The sequence below is a fragment of the Choloepus didactylus genome, chromosome 18 (genome assembly GCF_015220235.1).
Source record: "Choloepus didactylus isolate mChoDid1 chromosome 18, mChoDid1.pri, whole genome shotgun sequence".
In the NCBI taxonomy this organism is placed as follows: domain Eukaryota; kingdom Metazoa; phylum Chordata; class Mammalia; order Pilosa; family Megalonychidae; genus Choloepus; species Choloepus didactylus.
In genome coordinates, this window is record NC_051324.1 from 76,027,809 (window position 1) to 76,047,511 (window position 19,703).

The 19,703-nt window shown below is 50.5% G+C and overlaps 1 protein-coding gene across 1 annotated transcript in view; it reads right to left on the minus strand.

The window, feature by feature from the left end:
* The window catches only part of OGFOD3 (2-oxoglutarate and iron dependent oxygenase domain containing 3), a 43,231-nt gene that overhangs the window by 20,381 nt on the left and 3,147 nt on the right, over positions 1-19,703 (minus strand). The window contains exons 3-7 of the mRNA XM_037810718.1: positions 13,821-13,896; positions 12,637-12,679; positions 9,337-9,401; positions 8,908-8,964; positions 5,403-5,556 (exon numbers count right to left, since the gene is read on the minus strand). Of these exons, the coding sequence (XP_037666646.1) occupies positions 5,403-5,556; positions 8,908-8,964; positions 9,337-9,401; positions 12,637-12,679; positions 13,821-13,896 (395 nt within the window). The remainder of the gene's footprint in view (positions 1-5,402; positions 5,557-8,907; positions 8,965-9,336; positions 9,402-12,636; positions 12,680-13,820; positions 13,897-19,703) is intronic.

The window sequence follows — 19,703 nt, forward strand, 5'->3', positions numbered from 1 at the left end:
AAAGAAATAACAAGGATTAAAGCAGAAATAAATGACATAGAGAACAAAAAAAAAAAACAACAGAGAGGATAAATAACACCAAAAGTTGGGTCTTTGAGAAGATCAACAAGATTGACAAGCCCCTAGCTAGACTGACAAAATCAAAAAGAGAGAAGACCCATATAAACAAAATAATGAATGAGAAAGGTGACATTACTGCAGATCCCGAGGAAATTTAAAAAAATTATAAGAGGATACTATGAACAACTGTATGGCAACAAACTAGATACTGTAGAGGAAATGGAGAATTTCCTGGAAACATATGAACCACCTAGAGTGACCAGAGAAGAAATAGAAGACCTCAACCAACCAATCACAAGCAAAGAGATCCAATCAGTCATCAACAAGCTTCCCACAAATAAATGCCCAGGGCCAGATGGCTTCACAGGGGAATTCTACCAAACCTTCCAAAAAGAATTGACACCGATCTTATTTAAACTCTTTCAGAACATTGAAGAAAATGGAACACTACCTAACACATTTTATGACGCTAACATCAATCTGATACCAAAACCAGGCAAAGATGCTACAAAAAAGGAAAACTACCGGCCAATCTCCCTAATGAATATAGATGCAAAAATCCTCAACAAAATACTTGCAAATTGAATCCAAAGACACATTAAAAAAAATCATACACCATGACCAAGTGGGGTTCATTCCAGGCATGCAAGGATGGTTCAACATAAGAAAATCAATCAATGTATTACAACACATTAACAAGTCAAAAGGGAAAAATCAAATGATCATCTCAATAGATGCTGAAAAAGCATTCAACAAAATTCAACATTCCTTTTTGATAAAAACACTTCAAAAGGTAGGAATTGAAGGAAACTTCCTCAATATGATAAAGAGCATATATGAAAAACCCACAGCCAGCATAGTACTCAATGGTGAGAGACTGAAAGCCTTCCCTCTAAGATCAGGAACAAGACAAGGATGCCCGCTATCACCACTGTTATTCAACATTGTGCTGGAAGTGCTAGCCAGGGCAATCCGGCAAGACAAAGAAATAAAAGGCATCCAAATTGGAAAAGAAGAAGTAAAACTGTCATTGTTTGCAGATGATATGATCTTATACCTGGAAAACCCCGAGAAATCGATGATACAGCTACTAGAGCTAATAAACAAAGTTAGCAAAGTAGCAGGATACAAGATTAATGCACATAAGTCAGTAATGTTTCTATATGCTAGAAATGAACAAACGGAAGAGACACTCAAGAAAAAGATACCATTTTCAATAGCAACTAAAAAAATCAAGTACCTAGGAATAAACTTAACCAAAGATGTAAAAGACCTATACAAAGAAAACTACATAACTCTACTAAAACAAATAGAAGGGGACCTTAAAAGATGGAAAAATATTCCATGTTCATGGATAGGAAGGCTAAATGTCATTAAGATGTCAATTCTACCCAAACTCATCTACAGATTCAATGCAATCCCAATCAAAATTCTAACAACCTACTTTGCAGACTTGGAAAAGCTAGTTATCAAATTTATTTGGAAAGAGAAGATGCCTCGAATTGCTAAAGACATTCTAAAAAAGAAAAGCCAAGTGGGAGGACTTAAACTCCCTGACTTTGAAACTTATTATAAAGCCACAGTTGTCAAAACAGCATGGTACTGGCACAAAGATAGACATATAGATCAATGGAATCGAATTGAGAATTTGGAGATAGACCCCCAGATCTATGGCCGACTGATCTTTGATAAGGCCCCCAAAGTCACTGAACTGGGGCATAATGGTCTTTTCAACAAATGGGGCTGGGAGAGTTGGATATCCATATCCAAAAGAATCAAAGAGGACCCCTACCTCACACCCTACACAAAAATTAACTCAAAATGGACAAAAGATCTCAATATAAAAGAAAGTACCATAAAATTCCTGGAAGATAATGTAGGAAAACATCTTCAAGACCTTGTATTAGGTGGCCACTTCCTAGACTTTACACCCAAAGCACAAGAAACAAAAGAAAAAATAGATACATGGGAACTCCTCAAGCTTAGAAGTTTCTGCACCTCAAAGGAATTTGTCAAAAAGGTAAAGAGGCAGCCAACTCAATGGGAAAAAATTTTTGGAAACCATGTATCTGACAAAAGACCGATATCTTGCATATATAAAGAAATCCTACAACTGAATGACGATAATACAGACAGGCCAATTATAAAATGGGCAAAAGATATGAAAAGACAGTTCTCTGAAGAGGAAATACAAATGGCCAAGAAACACATGAAAAAATGTTCAGCTTCACTAGCTATTAGAGAGATGCAAATTAAGACCACAATGAGATACCATCTAACACCGATTAGAATGGCTGCCATTAAACAAACAGGAAACTACAAATGCTGGAGGGGATGTGGAGAAATTGGAACTCTTATTCATTGTTGGTGGGACTGTATAATGGTTCAGCCACTCTGGAAGTCAGTCTGGCAGTTCCTTAGAAAACTAGATATAGAGATACCCTTCGATCCAGCGATTGCACTTCTCGGTATATACCCGGAAGATCGGAAAGCAGTGACACGAACAGATATCTGCATGCCAATGTTCATAGCAGCATTATTCACAATTGCCAAGAGATGGAAACAACCCAAATGTCCTTCAACAGATGAGTGGATAAATAAAATGTGGTATATACACATGATGGAATACTACACAGCAGGAAGAAGGAACGATGTTGTGAAACATATGACAACATGGATGAACCTTGGAGACATAATGCGGAGCGAAATAAGCCAGGCACAAAAAGAGAAATATTATATGCTACCACTAATGTGAACTTTGAAAAATGTAAAACAAATGGTTTATAATGTAGAATGTAGGGGAACTAGCAATAGAGAGTAATTAAGGAAGGGAGAACAATAATCCATTAAGAACAGATAAGCTATCATGGGTAAATTTAACGTTCTGGGAATGCCCAGGAATGACTATGGTCTGTTAATTTCTGATGGGTATAGTAGGAACAAGTTCACAGAAATGTTGCTATATTAGGTAACTTTCTTGGGGTAGAATAGGAACATGTTGGAAGTAAAGTTGTTATCTTAGGTTAGTTGTCTTTTTCTCACTCCCTTGTTATGGTCTCTTTGAAATGCTCTTTTTTTTTTTTTTTTTTTTTTTTTTTTTTTTTTTATCATTGAAATGCTCTTTTATTGTATGTTTTTTTTTAAATTTTTTTAGTTTTCATACAGTTGACTTAGAAAAAAAAAGTTTTTTTTAAAAAAAAACAAGGAAAAAAAATATGTAGAGCCCCCTTGAGGAGCCTGTGGAGAATGCAGGGGTATTGGCCCGCCCCACCTCGATGGTTGTTGATGTGCTCACAGACATAGGGGACTGGTGGTTTGATGGGCTGAGCCCTCTACCACGGGATTTGCCCTTGGAAAGACGGTTGCTGCAAAGGAGAGGCTAGGCCTCCCTATGGTTGTGCCTAAGAGCCTCCTCCCGAATGCCTCTTTGTTGCTCAGATGTGGCCCTCTCTCTCTGGCTAAGCCAACTTGAAAGGTGAAATCACTGCCCTCCCCCCTACGTGGGATCAGACACCCAGGGGAGTGAATCTCCCTGGCAATGTGGAATATGACTCCCAGGGAGGAATGTAGACCTGGCATCGTGGGATGGAGAACATCTTCTTGACCAAAAGGGGGAAATGAAAGGAAATGAAATAAGCTTCAGTGGCAGAGAGATTCCAAAAGGAGCCGAGAGGTCACTCTGGTGGGCACTCTTATGCACAATTTAGACAACCCTTTTTAGGTTCTAAAGAATTGGGGTAGCTGGTGGTGGATACCTGAAACTATCAAACTACAACCCAGAACCCATGAATCTTGAAGACAATTGTATAAAAATGTGGCTTATGAGGGGGGACAGTGGGATTGGGGGAGCCATGGGGATCACACTCCCCTTTGTCTAGTTTGTGGATGGATGAGTGGAAAGGTGGGTGAAGGAAACAAACAAACAAACAGACAAGGGTGCCCAGTGTCCTTTTTTACTTTAATTGCTCTTTTTCACTTTAATTTTTATTCTTATTACTTTTGTGTGTGTGGTAATGAAAATGTTCAAAAATTAATTCTGGTAATGGACACACAACTATATGGTGGTACTGTGAACAACTGATTGTACGCTTTGTGTGACTGCATGGTATATTAATATATACAAATAAAACTGAATTACTAAAAAAAAATCAGCTTAAAGCAGAGGCTGTTAGCTTTTAATTAATTCTTCTTTTTATTAGCTACCCTTTTACCTTTATCTTCTAAAATCTTTTGTTAAGAAAGAAACAACAGAACATTTATCAAGAAAATTCTAGCAGGTTAAAAAAATGGAAATACTAAAGGAGATGCCTCCAAGGAAATGCTGATAATATCTCCCCTTAAACGTGTTCGTGATTGTAAAGCTGCCTCACACCTGTCAGTCCCAGAGCAAACTGGGGCGATGTGGAAAGGCTGGTGCGTACCTTCCAGAGGCCACACAGTCCCCAGCCTCGGACTGCTCCTCAGATTATTTTTTATTTAAATGCCTAGCACTCAAAAACAGCCAAGCATGCGAGGAGACAAGATGACAAAGAAGCAAGAAAAACAACAGATGCCAGCAACGGACCTGGGGATCCAGAAAATGGAGAGACACCTACAGACTTAAAAGTAACTGAGTCAAGGGTCAAGGAAATAAATGGTGAGGTAGAGGATTTCAGCAGAAAATTGGAAACAATAAACAAAGAACCAAGTGGAAGCTCTAGAAACAAACAAAATTCATCAAATGGATTCACAAGAGATTAGAAACAAAGAAAAATCTGTGAGCTGACAAAGAGATCAGAAGAAAATACGTGAAGTGAAGCATGGAAAGACAAAAGGGGGGGAAATATCATTAAAGAGCACAAAGAAATGCTGAAATGGCCCAAACCCCAGGGAGAGAGGCGAGAGAGAAGGGGACAGAAACAAAATGCAAAGAGATGGCGGCGGAGGAGGTTCCAAAAGGGCAGTGGTCACCAAGCCACAGAGTCGGACCCCACAAACCCCAAGCAGGATGATCCCAAGGAAAACCTTGTCGGCAAATCACAGGAAAATTTCTGAGACCCAAATGCAAGGAGAACAATCTTAAAAGCAACCATGGAAAAACCGAGGCTGCATTTAAAGATTCAACGAGACTAACCGTGGAGGGCTTGGGGACGGCGAGGAGACGGCCGCGGCCACACCTGGATGCAGAGTGTCCTAGAGCACCGGAGGGAGACGTCGGACTCCTACCAGCGTGAAGGCTGAGCCCAGAGCAGCCTGTGCACCGGCCGGGCCACACGCGACCAAGAACGGGGGCAGCTCGCCAACCAGAGAAGACCCCACGCAGCTCGCCTCCCACCGGCCATGGCCAGTGCCCACATTCTCACCTTGTCCACGTGTGTGTGCCAGTACTCGTCGTGTGCCGTGCAGGCTCCCGAGCTGTTGATTCGAGAGAAGAAGGTGGGCTTCGTCAGATACAGGGAGGACGCGCTGATGCCAAAGGCCTCAGCGATCACGAGCTGGACTCTGTGCCGCACGTCCCTGCAAAGGAGGACACGTGTCACCCTGGAGCGACACTGTCCTTGGAGGATTGAGTTCTGCCACGGGGCCCGAGGGGCCTGCACAGGGCTGTGCTGAGCAAGTAAAGAAAGGGACCAGGGGAGCCAAGGAGACAGAGAGACACACGCACACGTACACACACGTGCACACACAAGCACTCAAGCACATACACATGCACACAGATGCGCCAGGTACCACAAACATACATGCACCTGCATGCACACATGTGCAAGGCAACACACACACATGCACACAGATGTGCCAGGTACCACAAACACACATACACCTGCATGCACACATGTGCAAGGCAACATAAACACACATGCACCTGGATGCACACATGCACAAGCAACACACACACACATGCACACACTCGTGCTCACACAAGCACACATGCACACACACACAGCGGGAGGGCTATTATATGCGTGACCAGGCATCTGATGGCCAGCTCCTGGCAGGAGTGGCCACAAACAAACTATTCCATGCTCTGTAGGTAAATTAAGAATGTGCTGACTTGGGGGTCCCATTTGTCATACATAACAAGGTTTCTAATGTGAATATAAGTCATTAGCAGCTAGAAAACATGGTCCTCAAATATGCTGTTTAGCAGGTAAGAATAAGCTGCACCCACTTGAAAGTGGTTAAAATGGAAACTTTCGGGCTGTATATGTTACCAGAATAAAAACCCACAGAACTCTACGACACAAAGAATGGCCCCTAATGTAAACCATGGACTGCAGTTAGTAATGTAATTATATTGTTTCATCAGATGTAACAACTGAAACGTGCTAATGCAAAATGTTAATAAAAGGGAAAACAGGTGGGGTGGATACATGGGGACTGTACTTTCTGCCTGGTTTTTCTGTAAACTTACAACTGCTCTAATCAAAAATTGTTTTAAAGAGAATAAACTGTACCCGGCTCTTACTTGTTCACCATCTGCCTTACTTAGCTGCTGCCACTCAGACAGAGAAGAGGCAACGGGCTTTGGGCCAGTGGCCCTAAGAAGGGTCTCCGCAGTGAGCGGACAGCCTTCCTGGAGGGGCTCATCACCGCAGTTTCTCAGGAAAGTGGCTGTCGGGGAAAAGCCTGGACGGCAACTTTGCTTCCTTCTTTTACCACCGCTGGCACTTCTAAATGAGCAGTGGTGAGGACCCACGGCCCCAAACCTTCACGCCCCGCCTCCCTGACCTTGTGACTCCGCCCCCTGAGGCCGCCTGGTGACTGGGTGGGCAGCAGAATGTCCACAAACGCGAGACCGGCCAGTGTCCACTGCCCCCAAACGGGTGAGACCGGTGAGACAAGTGAGACGAGTGAGGGAGCCCAGCAGAGGCTCCCGCCTCCCACCCCAAATCTGCGAACAATGCCTGTTTCTTGCGTACGTGGCCATGACTGCGAATGCTTGTTACGCAGCATTACTGACGAGCCCGTGACCGATGCACCAGAGGCACTGGTAATGCCTCAGTGTAAGAAAGAGAAAATCCTTCTTCCTGAAGCTTTCTTGGCAGTGCTCTGCCGCCCTGGGCCATGTCCTCGGCCCTTCATACTTCTCCCCAGACCACCTCGGCTGCTGTGTGGCTTCGGTGACCACCTCTGGGCTGATGACTCCCCAGCTGTGTGGCAAGCACCTGCACCCCGCCCCATCCACACCCCCAACTGACCTGACTCTCCCTCCCGTGGCTCCATCCTAACTCACTGTCCACATGGCTGAGGCAGCCACAGTCTGTCCCGGGGTCAGTGCAGGGACCTCGAAGCAGCTAAACCAACGGGAGGCCTGCACAGAGGACCATTTCAGGAGCAACTCCGGTGGTGGCTGGGAGAACACTGGGTTTGTCTTAAATGATACTCAAACTCAAGAGTACACAGCACTGGGTTTTATCTTGTATCAACAAACCCACCAAATTTTACATATGCAAACTGGTGCTGCCCGTATCCTTGGAAGGCCAAACTCTTCTTCCAATAATTTGTCCACTGCTCTAAATAGCTTTGGAATTAGATGTTCTGACACATTTCTTTCTGAGTTGCTTTTAGGAAGAGGTTCTAGGACAGTGTTGTCCAACAGAACGTTCTGTGCTGATGGAATGTTCTAGATCTGCACTGTCCAGTACAGAAGCCACTAGCCACTACTGAGCACTTGAAACATGGCTAGTGTGGCTGAATTTTTAAGTTTATTTCACTGTCATTCACTTAAATAGCCCCTGTGATGGTTAGTTCGTCTGTCAACTTGCCCAGGTGATGGTACCCAGCTGTCTGGTCAAGCAAGCACTGGCCTAACCGATACTGCAAGGACATTTGTGGCTGGTTAATAAACCAACAGGCTGATTTATTAAATCATCAGTCAATTGGCTGCAGCTGTGACTGATGACGTCAACGAAGGGCGTGTCTTCCACAATGAGAGACTAGAGAGAATGCAGTCAGCTGGATTTAACCCAATCAGTTGAAGACTTTCAGGGGTTTTAGAAAGACAGAGGACCTTCACTTCTTTGGTTGACCAGCGAAGTGTTTCCTGAGTTCATCAGAGTTGCTAGTTTGCGACCTGAGGAGTTCATCGAACACCTTCACTGGAGTTGCCAGTTTCCTTCCTGCCCTACAGAATTTGGACTCATGCATCCCCACAGTTGCGTGAGGCACTTTTATGAATCTTATATTTATAGATATCTCTTGTTGATTCTGTTTCCCCAGAGAACCCTAACTAATACAGCCCCTGTGGTGAGTGGCCACCCTGGAGACCAGCACTGTCCTGGACCCCCAAGCCCACCCATTTCACATCACAGATGGATGGAGGCATGGGTGGAGGGAGGGATGGACGGATGGAGGGATGGACAGACAGAGGGATGGACGGATGGAGGAATGGATGAACAGATAGGAGACAGGACCCACCTGTACAAAATGTTACATAAAACACAAGACAAGGTGTCCCACGAGGGAGCGGCAGGACTAAGCTGCTGCTCCTACGGGTGCAGGTGCCGCCCGGGCCCCGCCTGGACGTGAGAGTCACTACCCAGCATACCCTAGGCAGCGCGGGCGGGGGCTGCCCTTTTTCTCAACTGACCTCGGAACGAGGTCCACCGCGTCCAGCACGCGCCACCCAGAGGCCAGCCTGGGGGCCGAGAACGCCCGGACATGGCCAGAGGCGCAGTGAAGACCCGCGGGAGCTGAGGAGACCCTTCAGGACCCCCCATGCCTTCCCCCGGGCGTGCGTTGCTGGCTGACGGCCTCGGATCCCCCCCCCGGGCAGGTGTGTGGCTCTCGGGCCCCGAGGCTCCCCACAGACCCCCGCACCCCCTCGACATCTGCCCTCACACCCCAGCTGCGTCTCTGCCCTCTTACCGGTACAGCTGGAAGTCCTCTTCCGAGAAGACAGTTCGTATTTTATCCCCAAAGTATCTGCGAAAAAGTAGAGTCTTAACAAATACAGGATTAATTCACCCTGTCTGCAGCTGCCTTGAGCTAGGTCTCCCCTCCCGCTCACAGCAGGGTCCTAGCGGTCGCCCGGCCTGTATGACTCAACGCTGCTCGCTGTCTACAGCAGCCTGTTACAGGGAGTGGGGACGCTGAGCGGGGTGACCACCCGACGGCGAGAAGGCCCCTCGGGAGTGGGGGAGCCAGCTCCTCAGCCCCCTCCACCGTGCACAGGACCCTCCACCCACCGGGGCAGCGCCGCAGGGAGGCCGCACCTTCGCCTCCCGCACCCCTCACGGGCAGCGACGCTGGCCCTCGTGCACCGTGGCCTTGCTGGAGCTGCCTGCCCGCTCTCACCTGTACAGGTTCACGAAGTGCTTCCCCACTGAGAGGGCTCCCGAGTGCAAGTCCAGAATGGACGCCTGGAAAGGACGTTGGGAAAGTGGAACGTGAGGCCGCAGAAGCACGGAGCTCGAGACGTCACCAAATGCAGATACGTCTGTCATCGTTCCATGACAGACCTGCCAAGGCCACTCACTTTCACACGTGTACACACACAGTTAATTTTTACATTTGATTCTTCGTCCTTCCCTCTCATCTCCTCCTTCACTGGCATTTCAGATGCTCTCTGTGTCCACTTTAAGATGGGGCATGCAGGGGGGCCGTGGGGTCAGGGGAATGAGACAGGCCGGGTTCGGGGCAGGGCCTGCGCCTGGTTCTCCCCGCCACTGACGGGGTGCGGGTCGGTGTCCGCAGCCCCCTGCCCCCCTGAGGGGAAGAACCACTCTGCCCTCTGGCACCGGCGACGGTCGCTGGCCGGGGCGGCCCCCCCAGCGGGGCTTGTCCTCACCAGGCCCCGCGTCACCACAAGCTGCAGCTCCCTGCGCCCCGAGCCACCTGCGTCCCCACGGGCGCCTCTGCCCCTCACCCCCCCGCCCGTGGCCAAGGGTCCGTTCCTCTGTCAATGCCATGTCCTCGTCGGCCAGAAGATGAGCCACGACTGTCCACTTGGAAGTGGCCCCGGCACCGGCACCCCAACCTCGTGTCGGGGCGCGTCCCTGAGCTCAGCCGCGCCCCTCCACGGCTGCCCACCCGGAGATGCCCTCGCTGCCCGGGGGTCCCGCAGGCCCAGAGCGCCCCAGTCACCAGGCAGGACGGCTTCAGGGCGAGCGAGGCCACCCGTCCAGCCCCGCGGCCACACCCCACCCTCCGCGGCCTCTGCCGACACTTGACTACCGGCTGTGAGATTTGTGTGTCTGTCGCTCCTCTGAGTAGACCCCAGAGATACTGAAATCCGGGTGAGGGTGAGGACACCAGCACCTAATGGACCGGCATTAATAGTCCCGGGGAAGGGAAAGTTAACACTTATTTTAAAGTGAATACTTGAAAAAAAACGTGGTTTATTGTTTATCCTAATACAAAAAGCCTTTTCTGTGGAATCGAATGCCTGCACCACAACCCTCCACCCTCCGGCCGTTTCTGTTTTCCAGCAGTTGATGCACTTTGATGATTTTGAGTCGCTATAAATCCCTTCAAAGAATGGGGGGCAGCCAGAGAGAGGAGGGGTGAGGGGCCTGGAACCAGTAACCCCCCAGGACACCCTGTGACCTCACAGCCCCTCTGTGGGAAGAGGGGGGGTCACCACCAAGGGGAAGCAGGGCTGGGGGGGCAGGATGGAGGGAGGGGAGGGTGTCAGGCAGGGGAGGGGCTGGTCAGAGTGGGGGAGGGGCATCAGGCAGGGGAGGGGCTGGTCGGGTGGGGGAGGAGCGTCAGGCAGGGGGGCTGGTCAGTGGGGGAGGGGTATCGGGGGGGCTGGTCAGAGTGGGGGCGTCAGGTGGAGGAGGGGCTGGTCAGAGTGGGGAAGGGGCGTTGGATGGGGGAGGGGGCCGAGGCGACAGTGGCCGCCCACCTCGGGGGCTCCCGGCTTCTGGTCCAGGCCTCCCACCACCAGGAGCCCCAGTGAGGGGACACGGGGCAGGTGGAGGCCCCCAAGCCCAGCGTCCGCAGCGCTGATGGGGCCGAGATTCCTCTCCGGGGCACGGACCAGGCAGCCCCTCCGTTTATGCCGACCCTGAAAGGCTCGGATGTGCCCCGAGCCCTGCCCTCTGCAGCCCCTCGCCTGCCGTGTGGAGACCCTCAGCCTTGCCCGGGGCCTGTCCTCCAGCGCTGACCCTCGGCCGTGAGGGCACCGGCGGTCACCCGGGCTCTGGCCCTTGCCGCTCTCCGCAGCAGCCCCGTCAGGGCCCCACGGCCTGGGGAGCACAGAGCCGGCTCCTCGGTCCACAGACGCGCGTCCTCCAGCCATCCGCAAGCTCGGGCAGCCAAAGTGCAGGTTCCGTCTCCCCTCCACTCCGTGAACAGCTCGGTTGAAGCTGCACATGCTGATCAGTTCTGCCAGCATCACGGGCGACAGCGAACACGTGCCCATTGCCCCGACAAGCTGCTTGGCCGCCCACCCCTACCCACCCCTCCCCAGGCGGCGCCCCCAGCTCCCTGCCCCTGTACACGAGCTTGTTGCCTGGAACCTGGCGCAGACGAAGCCACCTGTGTGAGCTCTTTTCCGTCCAGTCGTCCACTCGGCGTAACTGTTTTGAGATTCAGCTGCCGCGTGTCCTGACAGCTTGTTCTCTTCCACGCCAGGCCGTGCCTGCTCCCCCGTCCGCCTGGTGGGCACGGGGCTCACAGACACCCGCTCTGACGTCCGTGAGGCAGACGCCTTTACTTCTCTTGGCAAATACCCGGGTGGCAGTGCTGGGCCACAGCTTCTCAAGAAACTGCCCCCGTGTCTCCCAAGGCGGCTGCCTCTCCCGCCTTCCAGTGCAGCACCGAGAGCCCGAGACCCCATGTCTCAGCAGCACCCGGCGCCGTCCGTCTTCCCAACCACAGCCGTCCTCGTGGCAGCTCGCGTGGTGTAATCTGCGTTCGTCTGAGGACGAGTGACGGTGGACGTCCCCAGGCTCCAGGCTGCCCGTGCATCTTCCTGAGCGACGCGTCTCCTCAGACACTTTCCGGCTGAGGCCACGGTGGAGGGTCCAGAGCGGGACTGGCCACCACTGTCGGCCTCCAACGGTTCTGGAAGCTTCCACGGCCTGGTCCTGCCTCCGTCCCCTTCCGCTTCCACAGAGGTCAATCCTAACACCCACTTGGCCCCTGATCCCCGGGGCCCCGGGCTGACCCTGAAGGCCAGGGGTAGACGTGCTTGAAAACACGTGTGTGTGTGTGCGCGCATTCGCAGATACACTTTCTAGAAATCAATAACGGAGATTTAAACTCAACGGTTAGGTTAAACAGCAGATTCGATGCAGCTGAACACAGAATTCCTGAACTGGAAAATGAAGCTGAGCCGAGAGGCAGAGGAGGGACAGACGGACAAGAGGGGAGCGTTTTGAGAAGCGGGGTCGTGAGGATGGCCCGGGCTCGCCCCCGGCACGCGCCCCTCGCGGCCCCCCCTCACCAGCGCCTGCGGCCCGTGACTCACTTTACCCTGAGGATGCCGTGAGCATGGCTGTGCCCAGCCCAGGCCTGAGCCCAGGAATGGGCAGCTCCAGCGGGACTTGGCATTCGGGAAGGGGTCTGTCACCCTGCTGGAGGGGCCACACCCACGTGAAAGCAAAGTTACAGGTGCACAGAAGACTGAAGCAGTCGGCTACAACTCACCCCTCCGTCGGATCCTCCCAGGGACAGCCCCTTCTCGGCTATGCTGGAGGGAAACAACCTTATGTCAGAGAGTGGTCCACAGCATCACATATCACTCTTCTAGGCAAAACACCAATTGGTGGGATTCATGCGTGGTAACAGATTCTGTTTAATGTTTAAGGGTAAACGAACATTTAGATCCAGGTGAGTAAATGGCGCTGTCATCAATGTCCTACTGACAACGTACTACATGGTCTTGCAACCGCTGGGCCTTGTGCCATCTTTGACATGGGGCCTTGGCGCTCCTGCAGTGGCTGGAGGCGCCTGGGGGCATGTGCCAAGTGGCTGAATCTCTCCCACAGGTTTGGGTTGGCAGGAACCCTCCCGGTTTCCCCAGCTCGATGAGCACGGCTTCTGTAAGTCGCCAGCTCAGGGGGTCGAGTCCAGAGAAAGACATGCTGGGGTTCAGTCGTGGGACCTGGGTGGGGGCAGGAGCATCACGACTGCGGGGACACCAGGCCTGGGGCACATGGTGCCCCCCTACCCACCACAGGTCTCATGGAGAGCGAGGGTGGGCCTGTCCCCCATGGGGGATCTCCGCCGGCAGCAGGGCTGACCCCGCACCAGTGCCTCGTGGTTGAGCAGCTCGTCAGTGAACCCGAGCTTTCTCCTAAGAGCCTGTCCTTAGGACATCGACGAGGCTGCTTCTGGGGGGGCTCCCTGTGTGCGTCACGGCCTCATCGGCCAAGGACACCAGAGCACTCGGTGAGAGCTGGCCTGGAGGAGGCCGGGCTCCGGAACATTCTGTCAGTGTCCGCACCATTGAGGGGAACAGCCTTTCCTCCTGGAAATCAGAAAGTCCTACCTTTTCTCTTAGAAACACACAGGAAATGCCCACGCCATTTTAAATGAATGTTTTTTCCGTTTAATCCTCACAGCATTATTTTTATTGAGGTGAGATTCACACAACACAACATTAACCATTTTAAAGCAAACCACGTTGTGGCATTTGGCACATTTTCAGTGTTGGGCAATCGCCGCGTCTACGGAGCCCTGAAACGTTTCATCACCTCAGAGGAAAACCTCGCCCCCACTCCTTGAATGGATTTTAAAAAGATAACTTTTTAGTGGTGGCTCTCCACCCCACCCTCTGCTTGCTTGTGTCGGACCTGATGCTGGACTCTTGGGGGGCGGGGGCTGCTCACCTGCGGATCCGCTCGGCCTCCTCCCTGCTGATGGCCACGTCAGTGACCCCTCGGCCACACCTTCTCGGGGTGCATCCTGCAGAGAGAGGTCAGGTCGGGGGGCAATGCCAATGCCTGACGCGAAGCCCCAGGCCCACCCCTCCCTGCCTGGAGCCCCTGCCATCGGGGGAGCCCCACGTCGGGCATGGCCGTGCCCCTCCCGCAGGGCTTAAAACCAAGGCCGCGAGGACCCAGCTGTGGCCAGAATGAAGCACAGGAACATCGGCGAGAACATGAAGATCCCCAGCACCCAACGGCAAAACTATACTCCGTGCATCCACTCAGAACAACCAAGAGACGCGGAAGTGAGAAAAGGACCCGCAATGAGGGGAAGTGAATGAAAACAAACAAGAAATGGCACGATGGGGGCAGAGAGGGGCTGAAAGCCGTTACTATCACTACTCCATGTGCTTGCATAGGTGGAAAAAAGGTTTACGGGGCAGATAAACCAAACCCAAACCAAACTTCTGGAGATGAAAACAAAAATGTCTGAGAAGAAAAATGTGTCGGATGGGATTAACAGCAAAATAGGAAAGTACTTTGAATTGAATGAAAACGAAAGCACAGTATGTCAAAATTTGTGAGATGCAGCTGAAGCAGTTTTTAATGAGAAACTTTAGCACCTGTATGAGAAGAGAAGCGAGGTCTCAAATCACCTTAAGAAACTAGAAAAAGAGCAAATTAAAACAAGAGTACACAGAAGAAAGCAAATAACAGAGATTGCCCAGAAATCAACAAAATAGAAAACATGAAAACAATAGAGAAAAATAGGGAAACTAAAAGCTGATTCTTTGAGCCTATCAGTATAAATCGATAAAACTCTAGCCAGACTCATCAAGGATAAAAGAGAGAGCACTACAGAATCTACAGATATTCAAAGAATAATAGGGAAATAATATAAGTAACTTTATAGTAAACAAATTTAATAACTTATAATTAAATAATTTAATAATTAAATAATTTAATGAATAATTAAACAAAGCCAATAAATTTGACAACTAGAGGAAATGGAATATTCCTTGTAAGACACAAGCTACCAGAGTTAACTCACAAATGTATAAGTTGGGTGGGGGTGGGCAGGGGAAGCGAAGGCTAATGGATGCACAATTCCTGTTTGGGGTGATGTAAAAGTTTTGGTAAGGGATGGGGGTGATGGTTGCACAACATCGTGAATGTAATTAAAACCACCTAATTGTTTACAACAAAAAGAGTGAGTCCCAATGTAAACTATGGGCTATGATTAATAACATAGTTACAACAATGTTAGTTCGTCACTTGTAACAAAGGTGCCACAGTAACGCAAAAAGGCAACAGAAGAGGAAATCATGGAGGGGTTAAATCAGGAGCACCGTCCTCTGCCTGATTTTTCGGTAAACCTACAACTGCTCCAATAAAAAAAACTTATGCAAAGTGAAAGGAGCTAGATGCAAAAGATCACAGAGAATTATGACTCCATTTACACGAGATTCCCACAAAAGCCCCGTGCAGGCACGGAAAGCTGATCCGTGGCTGCCGGGCTGGGGCAGGAAAGGAGATGAGCAGCACACGGCATGTGGGTCTCTCCGGATGAGGGAAAGGGCCTGAAACTGACTGTGGTGATGACTGCACAGCTCTGTAAATTTACTTAATTTCATTGAATTGTACATTTTAAATGGGTGAATTTTATGGTATGTAAATTATACTTCAATAAAGCTGTTAAACATTTTCAAAAAGAATAAATAGGTTATCTGAAAATTCCTGTATCATTAATGAAGTTGAATTCATAGTAAAAAACATTCCCACAAAGAAAATTCCAGGCCCAGATGGTAAATTCCATCAAAAGTATAAGGAAGAATCGGTTCCACAGAAAACTTTCAGAAAATTGAAAAGGCGAATTACTTCCCAATTCATTCTCTGAGACCAGTGTTACTCTGATACCAAAACTAGACAAAGGTCTCACAAGAAAAAGAAAACAAGAGGAAAATAACCAATTCCAGCAAAACACATGAAAATGATAGGATATCAAAACCAAGAGGGGCTGATGTCTGGAGTGCAAGTTGGGTTTAAGACTCAAAACTCAGTCAATGTAATTCAACACATCAGCAGACTAAACATGTAAAAACGTATGAATCATCTCAATAGGTGCGGAAAGAGCCCTGGATAAGAGCCAATATCCATTTCTAATAAAACCTGGAAACAGAAGGGAATCTCCTCGGCCTGATAAAAGGCATCTACGAAAAACCTGGAGCCAACATCACACTCCGGTGAAAGACGGAACGGAAATAAGGCCAGGCCGTCCACTCTCTAGTCCACGTCGTACTGGGGGGTTTAGCCAGTGCAACAAGGCAAAAATAAATAAATAAATAAATAAAAATAAAAAAGACATTCAGCCAGGAAAGGAAGAAGTAAAACCATCTTCACAGACGACGTGATTGTGAGAAAATCCTACGGCATCTGCAAAAAGCTACTGGAACTAATACATGATTTTAGCAAGGCTGCAGAACACGGATCAATACCCCAAATCACCCATATCTCTATATACTAGCAACAAACAATTGGAAATTGGAATCTAAAAAACAATGCCAGTTACAACAGCATCCACAAATATAAAATACTTAGGAATGAAAATGGCAACGATGCACAAGGCCTGCACACTGAAAGCTATAAAACACGCTGAGAGAAAGCAAAGCAGACGGGAACGAACGGCGAGCTACCCTGGGTCTACAGACCTGAAGATTGAGTTTGGTGAAGACATCAAGTCCCCACATCGACCGGGAGATGCAGCGAATCCATGCAAAACTGCACCAGGCTTGTTTGGAGAAACTGACGACCTGATTCTAAAATTCATATGGAAACGTACAGGCCTAGAACAGCCAAATGACTGAAAAAAGAACGAAGTCGGGAACATGTGCCTGACCTGATTTACCACGAAGCCACCGTAAGCAGAACAGTGTGGCGCTGTCGTAAGAAGCACAGAGACTCTATGAGGGAAATGTACATTAAAACCACAATGAGATACCTCTACATACTTACTGGAATGACTGAAATTAACAGAGACTAGCAAGCGCTCGCGCTGGGATGGAGAAACGGACTTGCACACACTGTGGTGGGAATGGGAACAGAACAACTTCTTGGAGAACAGTTTGGCAGCTCCTTCAAATGTTAAACGTACGCCTACCCCGTGGCCCAGCCACTCCACTCCTAGGTATCGACCCGAAAGAAACAGAAGCCTCAACACACGAAAAGACTCGTACGCAAATGTTCCTAGCAGCTTTCTTTGTAACAGCCCCAAACTCAAAACCGCCCAGACATGCGTGGATAAACAAACGGTGGTTACTACTGGTCTACCATCGGCAATGAGAGGAATGAACTCTCGATTCACACACCATGGACGAATCTCAAAATTAATTACACTGAGTGGCAGAAGCCAGACAAAAAAAGAATATACACTGTGTGGTTTCATTTACATTAAAATTCTAGAAAACGTGAACTAATCCAGAGAACAGATCAGTGGTTGTCCGGAATATATCTGTCAAATCTTACCAAATTGTACGCTTTAAATATCTACGGTTAAGGTATAGGTTATACCTCAATTAAAAAATGTATAACATACCTAAAATCCATTCAACAAAAGGGAGATAATACCTATACCAGAAAGTTGTGAAAGGCATTAGAGATGCTCTGAAACCTAGATAAACGGAGACCTAAATAAATAAACTTGCTCGTGAGGGGACTGTAAGGAATCCTTTCTCTTGAGGGGGCTGTGTGGCTTCACTCTGCGACTTTGTTGACTTTTTCCCCCACTGTCCAAGTTTTCCAAACCCGATTTTTTGATGGTTAGGACTGAAGGTGACTTTTTCTTTCCACCCACTTGATAATTTATGAACGTGGACAATGTGTAAAGGTCTTTCGGAAGCCCCTGTCCCTGCCCTCTCCCCGCATGCCCTCCGTGGGGGAAAGGACCGTCCCCTCCGCCGCCCTGCAGCCAGGCGGCCCCGACCACCGACCACCGACACCGAGGGGACGCAGCCCCGCCCCCACGGCCACGCCCCCACGGCTGTTTCTGGAGAATCGGTTCTGTTCCAGGTGTGTCTCGACGGTGCCTGTTCTGGGTTCATGGGCAAAGTCGTGTTCAAACTTAACAAATACACGGTATTTTCCCTTGAACACCCAGCGGCGCAGGCCAGATCCCTTAGAGAGAGCAAGCATGCAGGCAGCTGCAAACATGCAGGAAAGCAGCAGCCAGCAAAGACCCCGGCCTGGGGTCTGGTGGGTTCCCATTGGGTCCTGTGGGGTCCTGTGGGGTCTGGTGGGCTCTGGTGGGGTCCGATGGGGTCCTGTGCGTCCGCCCCCCTCCTGGTGTGCAGCTCTCCGAGGTGCTGAGCTCCCCGGCCCTCACCGCCGGAGGCTCCTGCTCCTTGGCTCTTCTGGGTCGACCCCCACCCCAGCCTCAGACCCAGGCGTGGGGTGAGCACCTCAGGCAGCCAGAATGGGACGGGGCTGTGGGCAGACCAGGAGGGGGCCTCTCTTAGCAAAGGTTGGGAGGGTCTCTGGTCACAACATTTCCTGCAGGGGCAAATTTTTACCGCATTCTCTACCTCTTCTGGTTTCAACTTTCTTAGCCCTCCCGTTGTAAATTCTTTTACATCCCTCCAGGCAAACCGTCTATGCCAGCCCCTAGCTTTCTGCCCACCCTGCCCTGGCCAGGCATACTCCAGCTCCTCTTCTTCCTCTGTGCCTGGGGACTCCCCACCCCCTACCCCTGCCACCCAAGAGGCCCCATTGCCCTTCTAAGTCTTCCTGGGCTTTCCGCACCAGAACCCCAGGCGCACGTGGGAGCACAGCTAGGCAGGGGATGGCCCTCCGGCGGCTGACGTGCATCCAGGGGAAGATTCCTGAGGCAAACCCAGCGGCCTCCCCTCTCCTTGGGTCCCCATGGCGTCCACATCGTGGCATGGACGTTGCACTCTCGGGGTGGCGACAGAAGCTTGCCCAAGCAGACCCCTGCCCACTGGAGCTGGTCCCTCAGGGTCCCCCAGAGACTCTGCCAAAGGAACTCAAGGAAAGAAGAGAGAAGCTAAAGCAGACTCTCCCACGAGGCTGAGTGCCCCGGTCTCCGGTCCCCGGCTTCGTGCCCGAATGGACACATGGCGAGGAGACAGGACACCCCTGTCCTCAGATGGTAACTCGCAGCCGTGAAGGTCAGGGCCACCAAGTCGTCACCAGTCACAGAGTAACAGCTCCTCCTCAAGCATCTCAACCACCACTGCAGAGAAATGCATTTAAACCTCAAAACTGTCCCTGAAACCTGGAAGATCCCCAAGCAGGACCTGGGCACAATGAGCATTAAACAAGTATGTCTAAGTTCACAGCCCACCCCTGTGCCCTCACAGTTCCGGGGTGCCACTGCCCCGGCCCCATCACCTGCCCAGCCCCACCGACCTCTGACCTCACAACGTGACCCCAGTCCCTCCCTAGAGGCCCCTCTGGTCCCACCTGGCTTGGCACCTCCCATGGGCATCGCGGTAGGACAAAGGCCACAGCCTGGTGGTGGCCATGGAGAGCCCGCCCTTGCTGGGAGCCTGTACCCCCTGCTGCCCTTGCTCAGGGCCAGTGCCTTCCCACAGCTGCTGCGAGCCCAGGCGGCACCCGGGGGACGGCAGCACCATCTGTCTCCGGGCCACGGTGGGTAGTGGAGGCCAACCAACCCGGGGAAGGGGACAGGCCAACCCTCCCGACAGTCTCGCACAAGCTCACCCCACTTTTACCCCGGCTTCCAGCAGTTCACTGAGGCCGGAGGCAGGTCCCGCACTTTAAAACGCACGTCGCCCTTGGTCTGAGGTGCTGCTCTTTGACTCGCTCCGG